This window comes from Idiotropiscis lumnitzeri, chromosome 1 (genome assembly GCF_059441095.1).
Source record: "Idiotropiscis lumnitzeri isolate Australia: NSW breed Sydney's pygmy pipehorse chromosome 1, RoL_Ilum_1.0, whole genome shotgun sequence".
Classification (NCBI taxonomy): Eukaryota; Metazoa; Chordata; class Actinopteri; order Syngnathiformes; family Syngnathidae; genus Idiotropiscis; species Idiotropiscis lumnitzeri.
In genome coordinates, this window is record NC_142391.1 from 23542663 (window position 1) to 23567620 (window position 24958).

A 24958-nucleotide genomic window follows, 5' to 3' on the forward strand; every position below is an offset into this window, starting at 1 on the left:
GCAATGTTCCCATTAACCACCTTTGCCAGTCAAACAAATATAAGGCGTTTATTTCACATTCAAGAGAATGTGGCTCCAGGAATTTAAGGGTGCCACTTCCAGAAAAAAACTGTAAAATATCTCCTGCAGAAATATATCAAGTGCTAAGCATTCAGTTAACATCTTTTACCTTTATTTTTTTAAATCAAAGAGTTATCAGCCTAAAAAAACGGAAAGCCTAATTATCCAAGTAAACCAGGTCAACATGGTCAGTACACAATCAATACAAATGGCTGTCCTCGTGAAAAACTAATTCAAAATGAGCTTTGACACCACTTTTTCTTTTGAATATTTTTTTAACTTCTCTTAATGAGAAAAATGAGTTTGTGACTGCCCTGCCAGTGACTTAAATCTGGGTTGGAACGGAGTCAGGGCCATTGGGATTTGGTAGATTATTTCACACATCTGGGTTTTGTGTTTTCCTTTAAATAATGTTTGTGCAACCACATTTAAGCACTCCTTCACAACTTCCCCATCACTTGAACGTTTTTTTTATGTTTCCCCAAAATCCATGATACTTTTACTGAATATTCGTTTGCATGCCGCTGGGATGTAAAGGAAAATGTAAAAATCTGTTGTACTGCACTCGAAGTTCAATGTTTTTGCCTGCGCTCACCTCAAACGTCAGCGGTTAACTGTGCACAAAAGGGCGGTGCTTTGTTTCGTAGTGGCGCTTCGCAATGTTGCGACGGTTTCGGAGCATATGATGCACACTGGTTTTGAATTGGCTGCAGCCAGAACGAAACAAAATTTCTCCGTCCATTCATCTAAAACAAGACGCATCGACCTCGCTAACTTTTTAGCAAGGCATACTGTCAGCAGCACTCTCTTCCGGTCTGCTGCGCAATTGGCAGTGGATCGTAAACAAAAGATCTGATTGGCTCAAATCAGTGTCGCCTTTTCCGTATTTACTAGAATTGCAGCGCCAACTTTTGCGAATGCGCCCTGAAAAAAAGTAATCATAGATTGGCCATGGGTCCGGTCCGAACCATCCCGCGGTCCGGATCCGGACCGCGTTTGGTGATGCCTGATTTAGAGTGTTCAACCAACCGACCATGCATGTTTCGGGAATGTGGGAGGAAATCAGAGTACCGGGAAAAAAATTCACGCAGGCACGGGGAGAACATGCAAACTCCACACAGGAAGGCCAGAACCGAACTCTGCACCTTTGTATTGTAATGACGCTAGATGGCAGCAGCGAACTATGGGCGCAACCATGATATCACCCACCATTCATATTCTCATTTCAAGTCAATGTGTTGTTCGAAAATAATTTTAATACAAAATTACACGTTAAAACAAATCACAAAAGGGAGTTTTCAGTTTGAATGTATGTGCTTTTTGCCCATGCTTTATAACAACACACCAGTTTTCATAGTTACTAGACAGACTAGCCTAAATGAATTGAGTCCTGCTCTGTGTTGCGATCCGCCTGACCGTTGTCTGTTGGACTCCATTACGCATGATAGCGGTCAACGTGGATCCAAAGGCTAATCAGTTCAGAAAGTCATCAGTAGATAGTCTAATTTGTAAACTTGCAATGTGCTTGAAAATTCGTTCATAGAAGCCCCCATAGTCTCAAGAACATGAGATGAAATAAGAGGTTTTAGATATATCTATAGGACTGCGATTTTGACTCAAAATGCAGATATCTCAAACTTCAGTCAGATAGATAAAGTCCAATTTCCCATTTCAACAAATGCAACATTAATCCTGGCCGTATTTACATGTTTATTTATATTTAGTTATTTCTACAATACTTATAACACGTACACTTTACAAGAAAAGATAAGTCCACGTTTTGACACAAAACAAAACACTTGGTGGAAGAAAATAAAATGTATATGCAATTCCGACTTCTGCTCACATGATTCGTGACGTCAGTGCTCCTCTCTCCAATGGCCCTGGACCCTCTCACGTGACGAACTCGTGCCACGACGTCACCATCGAGCCCGGAAGTAGGCTCGAGCTGGAATGGAGTGATGGCTGCGGCCTCTTGTCGTCGTTTCGACAACAGGAAGAAAATGTCAGTAGGTTTTCAACTCTTCTAAGCGAACTACCAACGAGTCCTCTCGGACCCCCGTCGGTGTCACCAACACCCTCTCAACCCCCAGCTGGCATTTTGGTGCGCCTTCGAAGAAGAAGGAGAAGGAACAGAGTGAAAAAACAATTTTGACAAAAATGTCGCTGTTCCAATCGGCGCTGGATTTCCTTGCCGGGCCCGGCTCGGTTGGAGCGGCAAGCCGGGACCAGAACGACTTTGTGGGGCAGATGGTCGAGCTGGGCGACATGAAACTGCGAATCAAGCGAGTGATAGCGGAAGGTGAAAGGGCGACAGATTTGTGTTTAGTGACTGTCACAGTGGGATTGTGCTAACTAGCAACTGAGTAGCTAACTTGCTAACATTTATCCAGTTGGCGATCAATGACAGTTACATTCTTTTAAGTCGATATTTTTCAATATTCTAAATTCCGGTACAATTAGACTGATTTCATTAAGCTTTCAAGCCGGACTGCATGGCTTACTTGAACTCCAAACTTATGATGATGTTGACTTTGCTGCCTGTAAAGTGAAGCGGTATTCGCGCTTCGCCGTCCGCGAATTCAGTGTTCAGTGGATTTTTTTTAACCAACCATACGCTGTTTCTGGAATTAAGCCACAGCAGGTGTTACTTTTGACACAATCGCGTGACATTTTGGTGCCAAGGAACAATGTTGAATTGAGTAGACGTGTAGTGCGTTGCCCCCATCTTTATCTATAGCTTATCATAAACTGTTTTAAGGGTGCCGTCAAAAGTCCTAAGAGTGGATTTGTCATCTGTGGAGATGACCAAATGATTTAGACTAGGCATGGGCAAGCCAGTGCCATGCAAGTGGTTCGTAAGTGCATGGTTAGGATCAAACAAGTTTTCAAATGTATTTATTCCTTTCAGGAGAAACACAACTAATGATAAGAATTAAAGCACATTTTCCCCTCTGAGCGAACACAACGATAAGGAAAAGCTAACAGTTAGAACTACAACATTTCGAGAGTGAATTCACTACTCGTGAAACAAACACAACCACTTAATGATAAAAAATAAAGCCAAGGCGAGGGAGTTGAAGCGCGAAGACAAAAACAACATGTAAAGATAGGAAGTAAAGAAACAAGGTTGAAGTGGGGTGTTTATATCTTTAGAGTATCCCCTCTGGGACAAACACAAGTTGAGTATCAATATGAGCTGAGACAATAAAGAAGATGGAGAGAACAAACAAACACAAGCAGGCATAAATATAAATGTAAAGAAAAAAAAGTTAGCGACAATGTTTTAGGGGGTATTTCGTCCTTGCAGAACAAATGCTATGAGCAATGGTAAGAATTAAAGCCATAGTGAAGAAGTGTCGAGAAACAAACTTATCCAGATAATGAAAAGAATTAAGGCGACTAAAAAGAAAAAAGTGTGGTGATACAACCGAATAACTATAAGAACTGAAGCGGCAAAGAAAAAAGTTAGCGCCAAACCATTTTTAGAGTAGATTTCTTCCTTACGCATCAGACTCAGCTGAGTTATGATAAGAATTAATGCAATAATGAAGGCGGAAGAGTCGCGAAACAAACACCCGGGTGACGATAAGAATTAAAGCAACAAAGAAGAAATTTTGCAGCAGAACATTTTGCGGGTGGATTTCTTCCTTGCATGCAACTGAGTAATGAGAAGAATTAAAGCAACAAATAAGAAGGAAGTGGGGATAATTGTTAACAATGTGTTTTCCCTCAGGTGGCTTTGCCTTTGTCTACGAAGCGCAGGACATCAGCAGTGGCAAAGACTACGCGCTCAAGGTCAGAGGAAACTTGTTGACTGTTAGCCTCCTATGCTTTAATTCTTACTCTGTTTTTATTCCTTGTGATCACAACACATCAAATTCTGCTTTCTGGTTTTTCTCCAGCGACTTTTGTCCAACGAGGATGAGAAGAACAAGGAAATAATCCAGGAAGTTTGCTTCATGGTACGCCACCCCTTCTTTAGAATTTTGAACATCAGAATTTTTTAAAATTTGTAATTTTATTCAAAACATTTCCCGCCACCTTTATAGAAAAAGCTGTCAGGACATCCCAACGTGGTCCAGTTCTGCTCCGCTGCCTCCATTGGCAAAGAGGAGTCGGACACGGGTCAGGCCGAGTTCCTCATCCTCACTGAACTCTGCAAAGGTACATTGATGGTGACACGCATATTTAGCGCTTAGCTGTGACTTTCTGGTCTGAGTCGACGGTGACGAAACACTTTCCCGTCTGCAGCCTCGCTTCCTGTCTGAGTGTCCGCTCACTCACGCGTTTTACTACAACTTTTCATTGCTGTTTGAAGTCAATGGAAATCTATCCCTTACAGGGCCCACATTGTAATCCTTCTTGTGTGCGTGCCTCGGCCATTATACATATGCGTTTATACAAAGAAGCTGCAATAATGTTAAGGGTCCAACCAATATAGAGATATTTGCCAGAGTAAAATTCCGGTCAATTCAAAAATATAAAATTTGTGAAATAACTTGTTTTTTTTTGTCCTCTAACACTTAAAAAAATAATGATGTGAATTACTGGCAAAACATTTGGCTTATTAGCATTTCTTTAAATATCCAACACCGAAGATTAGCAATAATAGATTTTTTTATTCTATAAAATAATGTAAATATTTATATAAAAAGTTTCTTTTTTAGCGCTCTTAAATCAATACAATTCTTGCAAGTAAAAACCAAAAAACTGGCTTAAGCAAAAGCTCGGATTTTCAAGTAGAGGCGCCATACGTACTACAGTACTCTTCCACACCAGTCGTGTAGGTGGTAGTAAATTCCCAATACAGATTTTTGTCTGACTTTTGCATGTTGTTGCTCTGCGTAAATGTCACTTGAGAGAAAATGGGGCGAGAACAATGTGAACCCCACAAACGTTTCCTCTTGCCCTCAGGCCAGCTGGTGGACTTCCTGCGGCGGGTGGAGCAGCGCGCCCCCGTGTCCTGCGACACGGTGCTGAAAGTTTTCTACCAAACGTGCCGTGCCGTGCAGCACCTGCACAAGCAGAAGCCCCACGTCATACACAGAGACCTCAAGGTGGGCCACAAGAACATGTTTGCATACACAACGTCACGCATCTCCAAAATGACTACTTTTCATGAAATTAGAAAAAGAAAACGGCATCAATTTCCCGTTAGCAAGCATCGCGTTGTGATGCAACCAAAACAGAGATGAGCTGCCTTAGCACTGGCTTCTTCTTAAAGCTTATTCATGTTGTTGCATATGAATGGAAACACTTCAGCCATGCCGTATCAAAAAGAATTGTATTCCCACTGAATCGAATCATTCCATTTTTAAATCGTTGCATCCTGTAATCGCATTGTAGCCCCTGTATCGAGAACCGTATCAAATCATCTTTTGTGGTGAGAGGCACGTCTCTAGTATTCTTTCATGGTTCATTTGCCTTTATTTTATTTTTATTTATTTTAATAGTTTCAATTTGTCCAGAAAATATCATAAATAAATATGAAACTGAACATATTGGATCATACAAGGTTTCTTTCCACATGTCAGATAAAGATATCACATTTCCACTGTGTCCATGAAGTATTCGCGTAAATAATAAACAATCAATTGAGAATAATATTGTTTCTGATTAGTTGATCTGTTAATGGAATAATTGACAGTGACCGCCGTAATTAAATATTTTTTCTCTCCCAAATTCTATACACAATGTCTCAATAAGGACAACATGAAAACGTTTATTTTATTATTTTAATTCATACGCAAACCCAAAGAAATCTCAGTCATGCGCAAAACAGCAAATTACTTCATTTTGACTGCCTTTTGCAGTATACATACGCAATTGTCGACGTGTAGCAGCCGGAAGTTTGAGCTGGGCGCTGTGCCGCTATCTCTTGCTTGCAGATTGAGAACCTGCTGATTAGTAACCAAGGCACCATCAAACTGTGCGACTTTGGCAGCGCCACCAGTGTGGCGCATTACCCCGATTACAGCTGGTCGGCACAGAAGAGGTCCATGGTAGAGGACGAGGTACGTGCGCACCGTCACGCTTCTTTGCCGTCGCCCACATTTCAAAGAGGCATTTATTAAACGTTCGCATTACCATCGCTCACATTTCAAAGAGGCATTTGTTAAACATTCACACCTGTGTTTTTGGGATGGTGTCAATTGTCAAGTTAATTTAAAAAAAAAAATTGTATTGGGAGACAACAGGAAAAGCAAAGCAGCAGGTGGCGCTATAATCCCAGACCAAGCAGAAGCTAACAGAAAAAGGCAGCAATGCTGGACTGGGAAAATAAACGTGTTGTAAGGAAAGAATTAAGTATTAAATTGTTAATGCAACATTTCATGTGCATATTTTTAGTGTTTTTTTAATTAAATTTATTTAATTTTGAATTACTTACATAAATTTAAAGAAGATATCCATGTAATGAAATATGTACGTAACATCATGCTTTATTGCAGTTTATTGTATTTCATTTTAAATTATTTAAATATGATTATTGACTAAGAATTTTGTGATGTCATAAAATACATCTACTATATTTTATTAATCAAAGTCATGATTATCTATTATTTGTATTTTGTAATTTAATTAAATCTGCATTGTTGCATAATCTATACTTTATTATATTGTACTTTTGCAATGTTTTTTGTAACTTGTATTTAAATTCTCAATTGAAATTACATACCGGAAGTGTAATTATGAAATTAGAATCTATTTAGTGTTAAAATATGTACCTTTGGATTTTCATGATTCAAAATTCTGGTTATATATTGGTAATGAACAAAAATGGCATTTTGTCTCAGTGGCGGAACAGCCCATTTTGGGGACGGAGGATGAGAAGTTTTTAAAAAAGGATTTTCCTCCGTCCCTTTCACCGTACCGAACCAGGTCAAGTACCACAAGTCTAGAATTAAAATATTTGCTCTCAGAGCAGAATGAAATTTTGTCATGCTGTTGTGTGTACTTGCTCTTTAACTGAGAGTTCAACTGAGAACATGTTAAAACTAAGTGAGAGGGCGGCGGACAGGCCAGCAAAATACCATCTCTGGCAATGAATATATTCACATTTAAATTAGCGTTTATCCATCACAGCAAACTGTTTATTTGATGTTTGAATATGTATCATTTTTACAATTGGAATAAAAGATGTAACAAAAAAAGATATATTTTTAGTGTTGAAATATGTATGACAAGATGAGGTCATTGGAGGCTTTGTTCCCATTACTGTAAATGGCCATTAAGCATTTTTCCCCCTCCAATCATTACTGCATCCGCAGGAGAAATGACATTGACAAACACCAGATGCTTTTGATTGAATAATCACACTGCCAGTCCAGGATGTTTTGACCTCAATGAGATGCGCCCCGAGATTGTGTTTGTAAAGTTGCTAACACGCTCATCCGTCATGCTAATTGCGACCATTTATGTTTATATTACAGTGCTTTTACTGGATGATCACAAGTGCTACTCTCATTTTGCCCATAATAAAACCTGCATCAGTTATAATGGTCATACTGTGCGTTGAAAATGTAAACAAAAAAAATACACTTTCCCCACATTTCCAAATATACAACACAATCCATCTTTATTTATATGGGGCTTTCACAACACGTAGCTATAAGAAAGCGCTTTACAGAACATCCCAATAAAATCAATGCAGATGATTGAGTATTCCACATTTTCCAGGACAAAATGCACAAATTAAGGCTGGGATGGTGACGTTTCACATACGACAAGTCCAAGCTCTCTACATGAGACAAGACCCTGAGGCTCAAGGAGCCCAAGTCTCACAGACTACTTTACTGTGTTTCTCTGTATGTCTGTTCGTCTCCGTCTATAGATTACGAGGAACACAACTCCAGCATACCGGACCCCGGAAATGATCGACCTGTACTCCAACTATCCCATCAATGAGAAGCAAGACATCTGGGTAACACCGTTGTTTTACCTAATTGTCTCATTAGCCATTCTTTTTTATTTCTGAATAAGCGTTGGCTCTTTTTGAATGCGATAGGAGCGCTGTAAACATTCTCAAATGTTAGTAGCCAGTGTCCTTGTTGCTTTTTGATGTCTTGAGATTGCCTACTTTTCCTGTCCTGCCCCCAAGGATGTATTACAGACTATCTGTCTATACTGGATGTGCTGTATATTTATTTTCCTACATTAAATATATTACACTGTTAAAGCATTTCCTTTATTTCCGCACGCAATGAAAATCGATAGCGAATCGAATTGGATAAATAAGGAGTCAATCAATTCCCATCCCTAATTTGTCCTGTCCCGCGCAGGCCCTGGGCTGCATTCTCTACCTGTTGTGCTTTAAGCAGCACCCGTTCGAGGAAGGCGCCAAGCTGCAGATCGTCAACGGGAAGTACTCGATACCGCAGAACGACACCAAGTACACAGTCTACCACAATCTCATTCGTAAGCATCCTGCATCTGTCCGGATTCAATACTCCGAATACGTGGCAGTATTTTGGGCCTCACCCTTCTTTTTTTGCAGGCTCCATGTTGAAGGTGAACCCCGTCGAGCGGCTCTCCATCACAGAGGTGGTCAACCAGCTTCAGGAAATAGCGGCGGCAAGAAACGTCAACCCCAAGTCTCCCATCACAGAGGTAGTGTCACCTTTTGCATTCTTTGTCATTCTAGTTCTTGTGAGTGACCGTTGGGCGCAAGTATTGACTCGCGGGTGAACGACACTGATACATGAATGATCGCGGTGGAAGGTGGTCTCCAAATGCCTACTGAAAAACTGCGATCTGTAATCCGCCTGGCCAAATTTACATCATCCTCCCGTGGGGAATTGCATGCAGTTTCTTCCAAATGTCTTTTGTGAGCTTCAATTTTCTGCATGGACTCCACCGAGTCCATTTCTGCCTCAGCCATGTCAAAGAGTGTGCGCGCCACTCCTGCGCTGACATTAGAGGGAATGTGAGGAGCCGCTTCAATTGGCTGGGAACTAAGACGGACGGCTGTGTTCACTCCCACACCGGAGCAAAAGTCTATGAAAATTTGACTGCAATTTGACTGAGCTTTATGCTTGTCACCCACCTTATTTTTTGGGGCTTGGCCGGTTTGTCATTCATTCATTTTGTCATATGGTGCTGCGCTCGTTAGCATGTTAGCCGAGTCATTTGTCGTAACATCGGGGCATAATGGATTTGGCCGGGTTAGTCTACCAGACTGAAATAAAAGCAAATCACCACTTGAATCCCCTCCGTAACCCCCCCTAGGGCATGGTCCCTCACATTTAACAGATAAGTCGCGATCCTTCTCCCAAATCGTGCCACTCATGAGCAAATCCTCCACTAAAGTTGTGATTTATTTTAAGACGATTACAGGGTCAGAAAGCTGCGATTTTGTAGCCATTTTAACCGCAGTCATCTGCTTATATAATTGAGCTGTGTCGTCAAAATTAAGTCATGTACTTTACTGCTGGGGTTCCCATAAAAAGTAAAAGTCAACAAATTTGAGATATATCAATATAGATATAATTCAGTATGAAATACTTATATTGTGATATACCTTTCAGCCATGTTGCCCAGCCGTATAAAATGTTACACTTTGGTGGATACAGTAATGACATAATTAGAATGTGAAGAATATAACTTTTTTTTGCATCAGTCGTTTTGCTTGTTTTATGTTGAGTTGGAAAGGAAATAGTCAAATTGGACGTCGCAAGTCCAAGCAAAGAATGGACGCAACGACATTCTGTATGTTGAGAAATTGCTAAATGCCGTCACTCGCATCTCAAAGCACCAGTTTGTTTAGCTGATGACCCAAGCTAAGGCTCACGAGCCCCAGTTTGAGAAGCACCGCTTGCCAGCACACGACTTTTCTCTTTCCATAACCAGGGCGGCGGGTGTGTGTCGAAGGGAAGAAGGCTAATCTGATTAGCCTTAAGAAGGGGTTTCCCTGCTGGTCATAAGAAGATTATTGTTCTCCGCCTCCTGCTGGACTTCCTCCTCAGACGTCCACTGACCACAAGGATGACCAGGAGGGAAACGGAGTAGATACCGCGGGTCGTCTTCTTGGGATTTTGATAGAGAAGATAAATTATTGGAAGGGCATGATGTTGACCGCGTACTACTGCTGGCGTCCTGTGTATGACGGATACGAATGTCTGCAGCTCCTGGAGCAGAACGGTGGGTTCGGAAGTAATGGGGCAGTGGCGGCCACGACTACGACAGCAGCAGCGGCACCCTCGCAGATACAACACAACAATGCAGGTAAGCGCCGCTGTTTTTTGTTTTTTTTTAATTGCGCTTCTCAGATTTTACTAATTTGTAAAATACCCTTTTTTATTTTTTTTTTACATTTAATTTATTCAAAATTAAAGGGTGGAAATAAAACAAATTATATAATTGTTAATTAATTCAGTAACAAAAGATATTACAATTAAATATATATTTAGCAAGGAGTGGTACGGTGGATGTCTATTTAGCACGATGGCCTCACACTGCAGAGGTGCAGGGTTCGATTACGGCAGCGGCCTTCCGGTGTGGAGTTTGTATGTTCTCCCCGTGCCTGCGTGGGTTTTCTCCGGGTACTCCGATTTCCTCCCATGTTCCAAAAACAAGCATGGTAGATCAACTGAACACTCAAAATTGTGCTTGGTGTGATTGTGTGTGTGTGAATGGTTGTTTGTCTTTGTATGCTGTGCGATTGGCTGTCCGGGGTGTACCCCGCCTACTGCCCAAAGACGGCTGGGATAGACTCCAGCATGCCCGCGACCCTTGTGAGGAAAAGCGACTTAGATAAGGGATCGATGTATTTAACAAATTAATTCATGTATTTATGTAAACCCAAATGTTTTTCTTTTTCATGTTGGTTTGGAAAATAATATGGTTTATGTTTTTGCCCACATTTTCTTTTTAATCATATTATAAAGGCATCTACGATCCTGACCAGTCAGCCAGCGGCTTCCTGGATATCCTCAAGGGAGGAACTGAGCGCTTCCTGACCAACATCAAGGATACCTCCTCCAAGGTCATCCAGTCCGTAGCCAGGTAAGATGCTCGTTTTTCACATAATCTGCAGTCTCATCTATTTTAAGTCGGTCCTGATAAGTCTTCGCAGAAATCAACTGACCTAACATGTATGTTGACACAGTCTCTCCCCTTCATTGTAACGGAGCATAAATCATTTTTTCCATGATGTTTTGACTATAATTGCGTGTGACATATTTAAAAGGGACTGGGCTTTCAAATGGATACAACATTTCCAATCAATTAACAGGAGCTTTGGGTAGCACTCGGAGATGTATCATAGACATTGAGAACGTAAGATGGTTGCCGCTGGAACCTGCAAAGTCGCTTTATGTGACAGTTCTCGTCTTAACATTTGACTTTAATTTAATCTTGACTTTAATCTTTAGTAGATGTCTCCATTAAAAGAGGAGATCGAAGAGTGTCGCCTCATCCCCCCCAAATTAAATGTGCCTTGCTTCTCTGGCAATATGAGAACAATTCAATTGCATTGCAACGTAGACTTTCTCAACAATGCCTTTCCCCATTACAATATATGTTTCATGAATCAAGCTGCTACAGTTCATGGAGAGGATATTAAAAAAAAAAAAAAAAAAGCCCAACGTTGAAATCGAGCCATGCGGCGAGTCAATGTCGCAAATCTCCAGTTTTACAGATTCCTCCTTTATTCCTGTGAATTCCTATTGAAAGTTTCTGTTTTTTAAAAAATAAGGGAGTTTTACAAGTCTAAAAAGGTGTTGTAGCGTTGCACATTTTTTCATGTGTTTGAGTGAATTCATTGTTTCCACCCTTTGCATTTGTTTTGGTCATTTTGTTTATTTGTTTTTCTTTTCTCTTCTGTGTCCAATCCCTCACTATATGTGTCCATCTCCTAGCAACCCAAGGTAAACACTGAGCCTCGGCCAAGCTCCTGTAGTTTCGTGTGTTTGATTTAGAGGAGCTCAACTCTGCTCCATTTCTACTGTCTTGTTTAATCACCGCTCATTCGTGCTAACATCACCCATGCCACACTCGCTTGAATTCCTACTAGCACAATCACATACACTGACCAGAATATACATTCGATAAGCTTGTTTTGAATCAAGCACCCGCCGTTGAATTAAAGGGGACATATTATACAAAGTAGAATAAAAAAATAATATATAAAAGACAAACTCCTACGGTTGCACTTTCGCAAGAATAAGACAAACCATTCATTTTGGACTTTACCTAAAGAGATAATGAACTGTTGCTGTTGCGTTTTACTCAAAGAAAAATGATAAACTTTTAATTTCACACTTAACTTAAGAAAAGTTAAACTGATACTGGAAAGATGACATGGTGGTACTATCACAGTTTTTTAAGAATTTTACAAACTATTTTGCACCTCCTCAAATGAAGATGATCTGTTGCACTTCCTTAAAAAGGAAGACACTTTGACGAGCGTAGCTGCACTGAATGTACAATGGGCTAATTTCAACTCATTTTGGCTGGATCCCCTGTTTGTGTACGTTTTTGTTTTTCGGAGGGAAATGAAGAGCAGTTGTCCACGCTATTTAAATTGAAACGGCATAATGTGTCTCCTTTAAAGACTAATAAGAGAAGTGTGTCAATGCATGAATGATTGCTAACTAAGCAGTGCCCTAACCAGCGTCATATGATCCCGAACAGCGCATCAATTAGCTGAGCGGATTATACAGAAGCTTGTTAAAACTTTTCAGCATGACTTTAATTTAAGAAAAAACAAGAGCTCACAAATAGCTCTTATGTTTCTGTGTCAAATTAATCCGTCAGGATAATATGGAGGATTTGTGGTATTAATATGAATTGTTTCAGGGCTCTAGACTAACTTTTTGCACTACTGGGTCCAACATTCTTTTTAAGTTACACCAGCACTTAAATTGACTGCAGCGAAATTACACATTCAGAGCTGCCAACCTCTACAAACAATTTATCTGAGTTTTCATGTTTCTCAAATTCTGTCAGGAACACTACAGCAGGACTCTGCGCAGAAAGTGTTTTATATGTTTAATATTCATGTTTCAAAAAATAAATCCCATTCAAGTGAAAGGGACCCGACATGCGGTTGTGTGCACTCGCAATTTTTTTTTTTTTTACACTATGCCTTACCATTTCATCCATTAATACATATGAAATTGTAAATATTTTTTAGTCGCAGTAGGCCTGCTATATTCTGAAAAAATATTGAGCATGATTATTGTTGTAATTTAAATTTTTTTAAATCACGATTATTCAAATTATTTTTGGGGGGTACAAAACTAAAGAATGTATAAATGGAAACAATATTTATATCAAATTTATTTATTTTATGATATTCAAAAAAGCTGCAAATGTATGGTTTCCTTGTATAAATAGTACAGTTGCAACATTTAAATGAACTATTTCAATTGAACGCTCAAATTTGAAACTCCAGTTTACACACCATAGTGTTTTCACTTTTCCACTTCCATCACACTTTTACAAGCAATCTTTTTTTCTTCAGTCGCCCGTTTGTGTAATGAAGGCACCCGCATGCCCAAATTGGGTGCAGTCTAGAGCCCTGTGTTTTCATTTATTATGATGATGATGATGACATATTACCCCTCATGTTATTTTGCGGGCCAATTTGCCCTAGTTAAGTTTTTGTTACCAGTTTTACATGAAATGTTTCCGGATGAAACTGACCCAGATGTGTTATTTTTACTGAGAAACAACACAACAGGAGGGTAAGTCCACTGTATGTCCACATTTTAGTTTTTTTTCTTTTAATTTGCCTCGCGATGTAACCAAAGGGTTAAGCCACTGCATACACTATTCTTTTAACACTTTAAAACTGCTTGAAATTTAACCGGCAACGTATTGGTTGTTAAATAAGGTAGTTGTCATATCCAGAGCGTTTGCCTCACATGTTTTTTCACCTCTCCAACTCTGCAATTTCTTTTGCAGCTACGCCAAAGGTGACCTGGATATATCCTACATCACCTCCAGAATAGCGGGTGAGCATCTGGGCCTCAACTACGCACCATTTTGTTCCCTTTTTCACATGGGTAACACGTGTAACATTTTAATGCTCTTCATGCAGTCATGTCGTTCCCGGCTGAAGGGGTGGAGTCGGCCATAAAGAACAATATTGAGGACGTGCGCCTATTTCTGGATTCGCGTCACCCAGGACACTACGCCGTCTACAACCTCTCCAGACGCTCCTATAGGCCGTCTCGCTTTCACAACCGGGTACGAGTGCGTGTGGGCAGCTTGTCAGCTTTTTTTTTCTTTCTTTAAATCGTTACAGGTTTAGGTAATATGGAGTGTTTTTGTCCGGTTTGAGCTTCAACCTCGATTCAAACCGGATGATAAGTCGAACATCCACTATAACTCGCAATCAGCATCACCTGTCTTTTACGGTCTAGGTTTCTGAATGCAACTGGCAGGTGCGGCGTTCTCCCAACCTGCGCAGTCTATACAGTGTGTGCAAGAACATGCACCAGTGGCTCAAGCAGGACCAGAGGAACATTTGCGTGGTCCACTGCCTGGTAAGGAAGCAGAAGACGGTGATGTCGTTGCCCCCTCTCTTTTGACCTTTCCTGCGTACGCGTGGGTTAATATTATCTGTTTTTGCCACAGGATGGGAGGGCAGCGTCCGCTGTGGCTGTTTGCGCCTTCCTGTGCTTTTGCCGCCTCTTCACCACGGCCGAAGCGGCGGTTTACATGTTCTCCATGAAACGATGCCCGCCCGGTATCGCCCCATCTCACAAGAGGTGCCAACACCACCCCACTGTTTTAATTCAGACACAATGACCGTCACGCGTAGGCGTGACCAGATATATATTTTGACTTCTGATACGATATCAATATTGCAGGCTGCTGTTCGATATCGATCCAATATGAGATCCGCTGGAACGATGCATGCTTTTATTTTTGGGGGCATGAAATGTTAAAAGAGGTTTGTTCAGTTGATACTATCCAAACAAAGAAGAGTAGATAGAAAATTGGACCTCTTTATTCCAAACATTTGGGTTACATAATTCCTATCTCAAACATTAGCTTTTATAAAATAAGTAGAAAAGAAATTAAAGAACCCTGGGAAGTCATTCCAATAAAGTCAGTAAAAACAAATTTAAAAAAGTTTATTTCAGTCCATTCAAAATATTTTTGTTTGCATTTTTTGCTGCTTGATAGAGGAGCATGTGTGGACTCTGCAATGGACTACTAGTATATGAGTTCTAATATTGGAGATTTTGGATGCAGACCAGTCAAACACAATACTTTTTCTTTTTTGGGGGGATCGGGGGCTTATGTAGGAGCAATATTTATTGATATTGGCACACTCTGAGTAACGTGTGTGTTTTTTTTTTCTTTTTCTTGTCAGGTACATTGAGTACATGTGTGACATGATGGCAGAGGAGCCCATCATGCCACACTGCAAGGCCGTGGTCATCCGCGCCATCACCATGACACCCGTGCCGCTGTTTAACAAGCAGCGCAACGGCTGTCGGCCTTTCTGTGAGATCTACGTTGGCGACGAGAGGGTCCTCACAACCTCACAGGAGTATGACCGGATGAAGTATGTTTTTTTTTTTGTTTTTTTAGTACTGCAGACGACTTCCTTTTGCTTCAAATATGTAAAAATACAACACACACTTATTAAACACATGCTTCACCATGTGCATGGCTTTGTACCAATATTTCCATGCACGCCTTGTTTATGCCACTATTAGAAGTAGATGAATAAACTGTCTTTAATGTTATTTTAGCATAAGCATGACTGATAAAACCCCAACATTTATGAATAGTAAATCTGATGCTGTTTATTGTAATAGAGATTTATTGCTTGTGTTTGTTAAGAACTACATAGGAAGAGTACCTTAAAATAATTTCATATTAAATCGTAATATGGAAGGAAAAAGAAAATCGCCATTTGATTATTCTAAATCGTTCAGCCATGCTAAAAAGATTTCAAGCATAATATGTATCGAAAATTGTGTGATAATGCAAATATTTTGTTAATAGTTAAATGCTTAAAAGCCTCTCCCAAAAAGCTGTAATCACGCAGAAACATTTAAAACCGCTCTTGAAACCTAAAGCTTTCCTAGAAACCCAATTTCAAAATCCAACTTTGGTTATAATTTGAAATAATTCATCTCCGCATCTTTTATTGAAATCGATGCTGCAGGGAATTTGTGTGGTGCTGCATGTTACAGTGCTAAGGAAATGTTTGACGGGTGTTGCTTTTTTGAAAGGGGACTTTCTGACAATTTGCAAGATTGAACTGTATTTGTTATATGTGATTGTAATAAAAGCTATTGGTGATGTAAACTTTCTTTTGGCCCACGTTGTATATCGCTTGTTTGCAGGGACTTTAAGATGGAGGATGGAAGAGCAGAGATTGCCCTGAACGTGACCGTCCAAGGAGATGTGGTGGTTGTGATCTACCATGCCAGGTCCACGCTGGGAGGTCGCCTGCAGGCCAAGGTCTAAATTAACACCTTTGTTAAGGACTTTTTTTTTTCACATTATGACGCACAAATTCTTTGCCGAAATTTAAATTTCCAAACAATTCTGTCTTCCTTGGTGGCGTCAATAACACATTCACTTCTGTGCTTTTGCGCTTTCAGATGGCCTCAATGAAAATGTTTCAGATCCAGTTCCACACAGGCTTTGTCCCCAGAAATGCCACCACCGTGAAGTTTGCCAAGTAGGTCTTAAACGTTAGAGAATGTGCTCTCGGCTTTGAAACACAAATCGTTTTTTTTATTCTTATTTTTTGGCAAAACGCTATTAAACTGAGCTTGTTATGTGCAATTTCATTCTACTGACACTTGCTGAAGTCTACTGTGACCTGTAACATCTCCACTGTGAGAATTACTACTTTGTAGAATTGTTGTTGTTTTTTTAAGTGCTTATATGGGTATAGGTGCGCCAATAAAAGAAAATATACATAACTAATTAATAACTCTTCTCCACCTTAGCAACGGCCTTATTAGAAGCTCTGATTATAATTATCTATCATCACAGAAATTTGACATCTCAGCATGAATTGTCTATTTTTTTGTATTTGGTCATAAGACACCAAATAACCAGGATGACCGGGCACCAGCATCAAAAACAATGACAACAGTAGCAACAGAAATATTTGTCAAAAACTGGTGTCTTCATTTCCAAGCTTCAGATATAGATGTTTGACTTCGAGATAAACAAGATATGATTTGTACAACACTTTCCCATTACTATTATATTTGTTTTTGTACTCGGATTATGAGGTGGGTCCTTGGTGAAATTTCTCCGAAATGTTTAAACCTCCCCTAAAATCTACTGCACTTACATTCTTTCCGGCAGGTACGACCTGGACGCCTGCGATATCCAGGAGAAATATCCGGACTTGTTCCAGGTCAACCTGGACATTGACGTTGAGCCCCAGGACCGGCCCAGTGCCAAGACTCTGCCGTGGGATGGCTTCCAAACCAAGGGCCTCAACCCCAAGATCCTCTTTTCATCTCGCGATGAGCAGCAGGAGATCCTCAGCAAGTTTGGTAGATGGCACTACTTACATCTTTTGGCAGCAATGTCATTTATCAGCTCGGTTGACTCGACGGTGGCCGCTTTTGGACCAACTTAACTCATTAACTACCATTGACGGCTAAAGACGTCAAATATCCTTTTTTTTTCTCATTTATTTATTTATTTATTTATTTACTCGGCTGGTAGTGAATGAGTTAATGTGTAAAAAAGTTTGAGAGGGTGGTAGAATATAAGAATGCCCGAGTGTTGCTTCATTTTTGATGATCTGCAGGTAAACCGGAACTGCCTCGTCAGCCGGGATCTTCAGCATTCTATGACTCCAGCTCACTGCCACAGCCACCCGCGCAAACGTCGGAAAGCTCGACCGCCTCGGAAACGGAATCTCCTGTGAGCAGCGACACCAACGCCAACAACTTCTTCCAGACGCTGGATTGGGAAGGTATGAGTTCATTCCCTGTGTTCCCTGCTAATTCCAAATTTTAGGAACTCGTTCACTGCCAGCCGTTTTAGAGTATTTTACAACCCACAGAATATTGTGTTCTGTGACAATATAAAAACATAAAACCTACCTAAGGAGGAAGTAGTCTCTCTTCTTTGACCGGAAAAAAGAACATTTGAATGTCCCTTGAGTTGAATTCAATGGCTTTTTTTTTACATGGGTTCCTCATTCACTCCATGAACTGATTCATCTTTTCTAACAAAGGCAACAACCACTTTCTACAGCCTACAGCAACACATGCTCTGTTTATATCATACACCCTGCTTATGAGTGTGAGCTGAATATGAGATTTACAGGGTTCTGTTAGTCATGAGAGGCAAGGCAGCAGAAATGGCACATTCCATACACAAGGGAACTTTCACAATTGAAAGTACAACATTTAAAGGCAGTTTAAAACATAATAGTTAGACACTTAAAAGCAAAGTAAAGAAATTGGAGATAGTTTACGGTTGAGGATTTGACCTCAAAACTGGTTATTTGGATTGAAGAATTGATAAACTTGCAAAAAGAACTTTGGGTACAGGATTTTGGAGAAAATTATTTTAAAAATATCTTGAAGGTCCTAATCATAGGTGTGGGAAAAGTGCACAGTTTTGAACCTGGATTTGAAAGCATTTACACCTTAAATTGTTTGCAACCCTAAATTTCACAGACGAGCTGGGCGAGACTCTCTTCCACGTGACTCGTTGAAAAACATACTTGACCAGTATACACAGTACCTTCCATTATTATTGGCCCCCTGGTTCAGATGTGTTCTTTAGCTTTTAATAAATCCATTTTTATCGAAATAATAGAGCACCAAATTAAAACAGAATAAATTAAGAAAATCCTACCTTTAATTCAAATGCATTTTTTAATACATCAAATGCATCTGCAATAAAAAAAATGATTTTCCTTCCTTTCTTTTCTTTTTTTTATTTTATTTTTGTGGTCAGACGTTGGCGGGCCTCAGGACTCATCAGGCATCCACACAGGAGGGTCCTCAAATGAGCAGGAAGATCTGAGCGACCAGTCCGAAGGGGAGTCCTACTCTTACTCGGCCCCCAGTGGCGAGCCTTTGTCGCGAGACACCAGCGAGCCGCTCTTCGATGCCGACTTCCAGGTACGCAAATAATTGAATGTGGCTACACAGGAAGACGCTAATGTAGCAGTTTACACCGTCACAATACTCACCAGTCACACAAGATCCCAATCAAATCTCTATGCTCACAAAAAAGATGGGGAATCAACAGTCTATTGTCACACAAATTAACCACTAATGGAATGGAAACTCGCATTTAGTGCAGCACAATATTCGCTCTATTTGCAATTCATACTGTTTTCCTCACCAGAACGGGAATGGGAAGAAAAACTTATTTTCTTTTCGTCTTCTTTGAGAAACTAGCATCGCATTCCACACTTTCACTCAGTTTGCCAGGGAAAAAAGTGCTTTGTTGACAAAATGTTTTCACAACAAATAATGGAAATGGGAGCAAAAAATGCAGACTCCGGTACAGTAATGCACACGCTCGTCCGTGGTGCGGGTTACATTCCAAACCATACTCGCAATAAATCAAATCCACGATATACGATAGAAATATCCTATTTAAATACACTCAAGGCATGTTTTATTAGCATTTGCAGCACTTTATTTTTTAGATGACTTCAAATGCACTTTTAAAATAATACAAAACATATCTAAATTTCCAGAGTTCAAAACACACCTGATGATAAAGCCGCAACAGCTAAATTTAGCCAGAAAAAACAAATATGTTCATGTAATGGCCACTTTGCTTCCCCACAGACTCCGACTCCCACCGCTGAGGACTCTCCCGCGGACGACACTGCCGATCTCTTAGGGTTGAACTCCGAACCCCAAGCGCAGGCGACCTCCTCCGCTGGCCTGAAGGCCTCCTCCAGCCACAGCGACCTCCTCAACGACCTGTTTGCGCCACCTGCTGGACACACTGCGACGACGCAGGAGGACTTGTTCTTCGGCGGCTCCAAACGTAAGAATCTTTGTGAGAACATCCATCCATCCGTTATGCGATCAACTTTTCCTCATGAGGGTCGCGGGCATGCTGGAGATTATCCCAGCCGTCTTCGGGCCGTAGGCGGGGTACACCCCGAACTGGTTGCTAGCCAATCGCACGGCACACATAGACAAATAACCACTCACGCTCAGAATCACACCTCAGGGCAACATTTGGGGTGAATTCCAAGCTTTCATTTGTAAAAGTGATTTGAACTCAAGTTTAATGTGAGATGCGTATTTTCCAGATGATTTTGGTAAAATTGTGACTTGGGCAACTCAAAGGCCAGTGGACTCCTGATGCTGATTGACGATCTCGTGCCGCACATTGACATTTCACAAGATGTCATTTTCACTTGACTTTCAAAGTGCACTTCCCATGGAAGTGTTAGAAAAATTAAGGAATGGGCAAGTATTGATACCAGGTATTGGTATCGGGATTATACTGGCCTTTTTTTTTGCTTGTGAAGGCTGCAAGCGCAAGAAAATTGAAAAAACTTGAAGGAAATCCTCCTCGCCAGCAGTCGGCGCTTACTATGGTGGTTTAACACACTGGCCAATCATAATGTGCGTCCAAAAGAAAGGAAAGTCCTTGTTCACATTATTGAAATAGTTGTTTGACATACCGTGAATATGCAGAGAATGATGTGCTTCTTTTTGTGTAGCCATGAGTGACCCGTTCGACCCGTTCGGCATGAGCTCCAGCTCCGGTGCGGGCTCCAACGTGGGCTCATCCCAGCAGGCTTCCGGTCCCGACCTGTTCGGGGACTTGATGGGTTCCAAGTGTTCGGCGCCAGACAACGCGACTCCAACTTCCAACGCTAGCCTCTTTAACCTAAGTGAGTTACTTTATTTCCCTTGGTGCATTATTACACTGATGTGGACATATTCATATTTGTACTTCCTATCAGATATGTTGGTGAACAACGCTCCCAAGATGACATCATCGGCCAGTCACCCGGACCTCCTGGGCGGGTGGGACAGCTGGACGGCAAGCAGCTCGACGAACATGAGTGCCACCGCCAGCAGGCCCGCCTACGTCAGCGCAGGTAAGAATCGGGTTGTATAGGTCAATGCATTATAATTCATCACGTATGTTTACTGGTCATATTTGTGTGCTCGTAGCTTCTAGTATGTCATCCATGTCGAAGGCCAAATCTCAGACCTTCGATCCCTTCGCTGATTTGGGGAACCTAGGATCCAATTTACCAAGTAAATGCGGCGCAATACAGTTCACCACAAATAAAATAGGACATAAAAATATGACAAATTAAGTTAAAGTGCTCAAACTTGTTTGTTCCAGGTTCTACAGTTAACAGTAACTTCTCCGGACCTTCCAAGACTCCACCAGCCTCCTCTTCTTCCTCTTCGTGTTCAGCTAAGCCTCAAGGCCCTGCGTCCTGGCAATCCGGCAAAGCCCCACAGGGCCACAACAAGCCCTGGCAGGCGGGATCCGGATCTGCGCCCAAAGCGTCAGCGGTCCCCCAGTCCGCCGGCCCTCAGGTCACCAAGCCCAACTATAACCTCAACTTCCCCAGCGTCATCGGAGGCCGAGAGGAGAGAGGCGTTCGCGCTCCTGGATTTGGTATTTCCCCACCGTCATGTCTTGCGTGTGTCTCGCAAATGTCATCTGAAAATGTTTTTCGCGTCTCTTGTTGTCGTGACGCAGGCCCCAAGCCAAAAGTCAAAGAGGACGACTTTGGGGACCTCCTGTCCACTCAGGGCTTTTCCTCCAAGACTGATAAAAAAGGGCCGAGGACCATTGCGGAAATGAGGAGGCAGGAAATTACAAAGGAAATGGATCCCCTTAAACTGCAGGTATTGAACTCCTGTGTTTATATTTTGCCGCCAATTGCCATCTCTTACTCTTGTTTGCGTTGATTTGTAGTTTGAAGTGTCACAAAAAATGTGTCAAAGTCTATGTTCTGCTTTACACAATTCTTTTCAAAATGCTCGTTTTCTCCTCTCCACTCATTACTTAAGAAGCTTAGAAAATAATTTGACAGTGTGTGAGTTTAAAAATTGTTTAGAAAATACTGCAATTTGTAATGGTGGTCTCATTTCACCACCAGCCCCTTCCAAACCGTACTTTGACCAAGCCATTCTGTCTCGACACCGATTAGATCTTAGACTGGATCGAGGGCAAGGAGAGAAACATCCGCGCACTGCTGTCCACATTGCACACGGTGCTGTGGGAGGGCGAGACCCGCTGGAGGCCAGTGGGCATGGCCGACCTGGTGACACCGGACCAAGTGAAGAAGTTCTACAGGAAGGCTGTCCTAGTGGTCCATCCAGATAAGGTGCGCTTTGGACACACTGCATATACACACACTAGACATACCGTGCTAAATTAACTTGCAAGGGCCCCGACTTAGTTTTTGAGACCGCAGAAATCTTGCTGTTACCCCCCACATACATTGAGACTCTAAACATGGAATAGAGAGCTTACGGTTAACTCAATTTCATAGCTTGATGCGACTCACAGGCATTGGCGTTTGCCTATTGAACATGTAAGCAGATAACAAAAAATCGGAAGTAAAACAGATTTAATTACTTGTGAGTTAATCTAATTGTTGCACCTCTAATGGCAAGCACTCATTCATTCATGTTTTGATCCCCCAACCCCACTCCCCCCCCCCCCCCCTGTCTTTGAATCAACGGCGTCTCCTGCAGGCAACGGGCAAGCCTTACGAGGACTACGCTAAGATGATCTTCATGGAGCTGAACGACGCCTGGTCAGAATTTGAGAACCAGGGATCCAAAGCACTCTTTTAGTAGGGAAAAAATGAAGAAATGACACACAAAAAAAAAAAAAAAAAAGACGGTCCGTATGTGGACTGCATTTGAACAGATATCCAGCCCCCTTGGGGCCTGATTGGATAGGACTGAGCCCACATTGGGCCTTCGGTTTTTGGGGAGTGGGGGCTGTTGCGCAGCCCATGGGAGGTGTCCTCTCGTCCACTCCCTTTGTTAACTCTCCACGCCCTTGCTACATCTGTGAAAGAAGAAAAGAAAAAAAAACTCAACTGATGACTCTTGGCAAACATTGAAGAAGTAACAATCGGGAAGAGAGAGGAATTCCTGAATGCTGAGAAATCGTAATGAATTTTACAAAGAAAAAAGGCTATATGCTAAAATGCAAACAGCTGCTGCGTTGGTGCCTGTCAGTATTGATGACCACTATACAAAATGGCTGCCAAACATTTAATGTGGTACGTCTGCCAGTTACTATTGTGACACATGCACGCCTTCACACTCATACTGACGCTACCTAGCCTAGTGCTTATTCTTGACAAAAAGGCGACACCCATGGAAACAAAAGTGCTCTTTTTTTTTTTTTTTATCATTATAGCCGTCCACTCGTGCTATGCTATGTGGCTTGCTGCTAACAATAAGGTTCTTAAAGATGGAGAATGGCGAACATTCAGTTAGCGTCACGCTGCACTACCGCTAACTACTTATTCCCCAACAATCTGTCTCATAAGGATGGAGGGGATGCATTTAGTCAGTTTCATGCTACGCAGCTCACCTTATGCGCTCCGACAATGTGACCCATAATGGAGGGCGTACGTGCAGTTAGCATTATGCTTTGCTAACTCACATAAATCGGGCTTTTTGATCATGTGGCAGCGTGGTCGGTTAGCCTCATGCTATGCTATGTCGCTAACCCGATACAGTCAGACTATGAAGCAATTAACGCTGAAGGGACCGTGTCGGTTAGCTTTATGCTGTGCTAACTCGCCAACCACATGCACCCTAACAGTCAGGCTAGTTTTGAAGTAGCAAAGCATTGAGTTAAGTTCACGCTATGGTATGACGCTAACCTCACGACAATGACAGAGTGAAGCTGGTAAGCTAGCACAGCGTAATGCTAACTATGTAAAAATGAATGTCGGACAGGAGCTTGTGCATCGTTTGCTAACTTGTGAACGGGCGAGGCTGATGTTTTTGGATTGACACCCATCAACCAGAACAGGGTGCGCAATAGATTGACTTTTCGTATTTCAGGGGGTCCATCGTGTGCGTAATTATTGTAAATACAAAACATCCATCAAGTGACTTTGTGAAGATGACATTTGAGTGGCGCGTGACGCGCGTTTGCACGGATGCGGCCGTTTTTTTTTTTCTTCTTTTTTTTTCTAAGAATGACATCACACTGTTGTTAATTGACTGTTTTAGTTCACATTTTTACCTCATGGACCAATCCAATCACTTTCTTATTTATTATTAGATTTTTTTTTTTGACATTCTATTCATGCCTGATTAAAATCAATATGAATTGGAAAAAAGAAAACATGTTAGATTTTCATATGGTAATATATTAGTGTGTGGGGACCTCTTTGAATTCATTCCAAAGGTTATTAATATGAATGTGCTTTTTACAAATATAAATATTATATCATTCTGTCTTGTTGTACATCTTCCTTTTTTCTTAGTTTTTTTTTTTACTTGTTTTTTGTTGGTATTTTTTTATTTCAGTTGACAGTATCATCATAAGTATAAGGATACAAGTGTTTTACTGTATCTAATTGTCATAATTTAAAAAAAAATGAATGTAGAAACGAAAAACATGATTAAAAGTTCTGAGGGAAATAAGTCTTTTTTTCTGACTAACCACATGTTCAGCCATGTATTACCTTTTCGTGGTCAACTTAGCTTCATGCTATGTTGCTAATTAGCTAACAAACTGCACTTCCTGAAGAGAGAACTTTTAGCGACATCCCATAACTTAAAATTAACTGTGTGCTAAACGGTACTGTACTAAAGTCACCTCTAACAAACATCCAAGTGCTGCTCTTTATTTAGTAAACTGTGAACACCATGTAAGAAAATGATGTATGGGTTGGTTAGTGAAATGCTAGCGAGTTAGCATGCCATCTGAGTGAGGGTGTTGGATGCTTTATGTTGTA

At 41.2% G+C, this 24958-nt stretch overlaps 1 protein-coding gene across 1 annotated transcript; it reads left to right on the forward strand.

Annotated features, from left to right (window-relative positions):
- Positions 1-1981: 1981 nt before the first annotated feature.
- On the forward strand, positions 1982-24455 carry gak (cyclin G associated kinase). Its single transcript, XM_088290181.1, has 29 exons — positions 1982-2362; positions 3797-3858; positions 3966-4025; positions 4113-4227; positions 4978-5120; positions 5952-6077; positions 7895-7984; positions 8343-8478; positions 8558-8670; positions 10185-10284; positions 10947-11064; positions 13969-14018; positions 14105-14253; positions 14430-14552; positions 14644-14777; positions 15389-15583; positions 16374-16491; positions 16635-16714; positions 17356-17549; positions 17810-17977; positions 18973-19139; positions 19821-20025; positions 20714-20887; positions 20960-21097; positions 21174-21260; positions 21352-21633; positions 21718-21866; positions 22172-22348; positions 22722-24455. Exons 1-29 carry the CDS (start codon positions 2221-2223, stop codon positions 22821-22823), a joined length of 3897 nt encoding a protein of 1298 aa, XP_088146307.1. The 5' UTR covers positions 1982-2220; the 3' UTR covers positions 22824-24455.
- Positions 24456-24958: the final 503 nt, after the last annotated feature.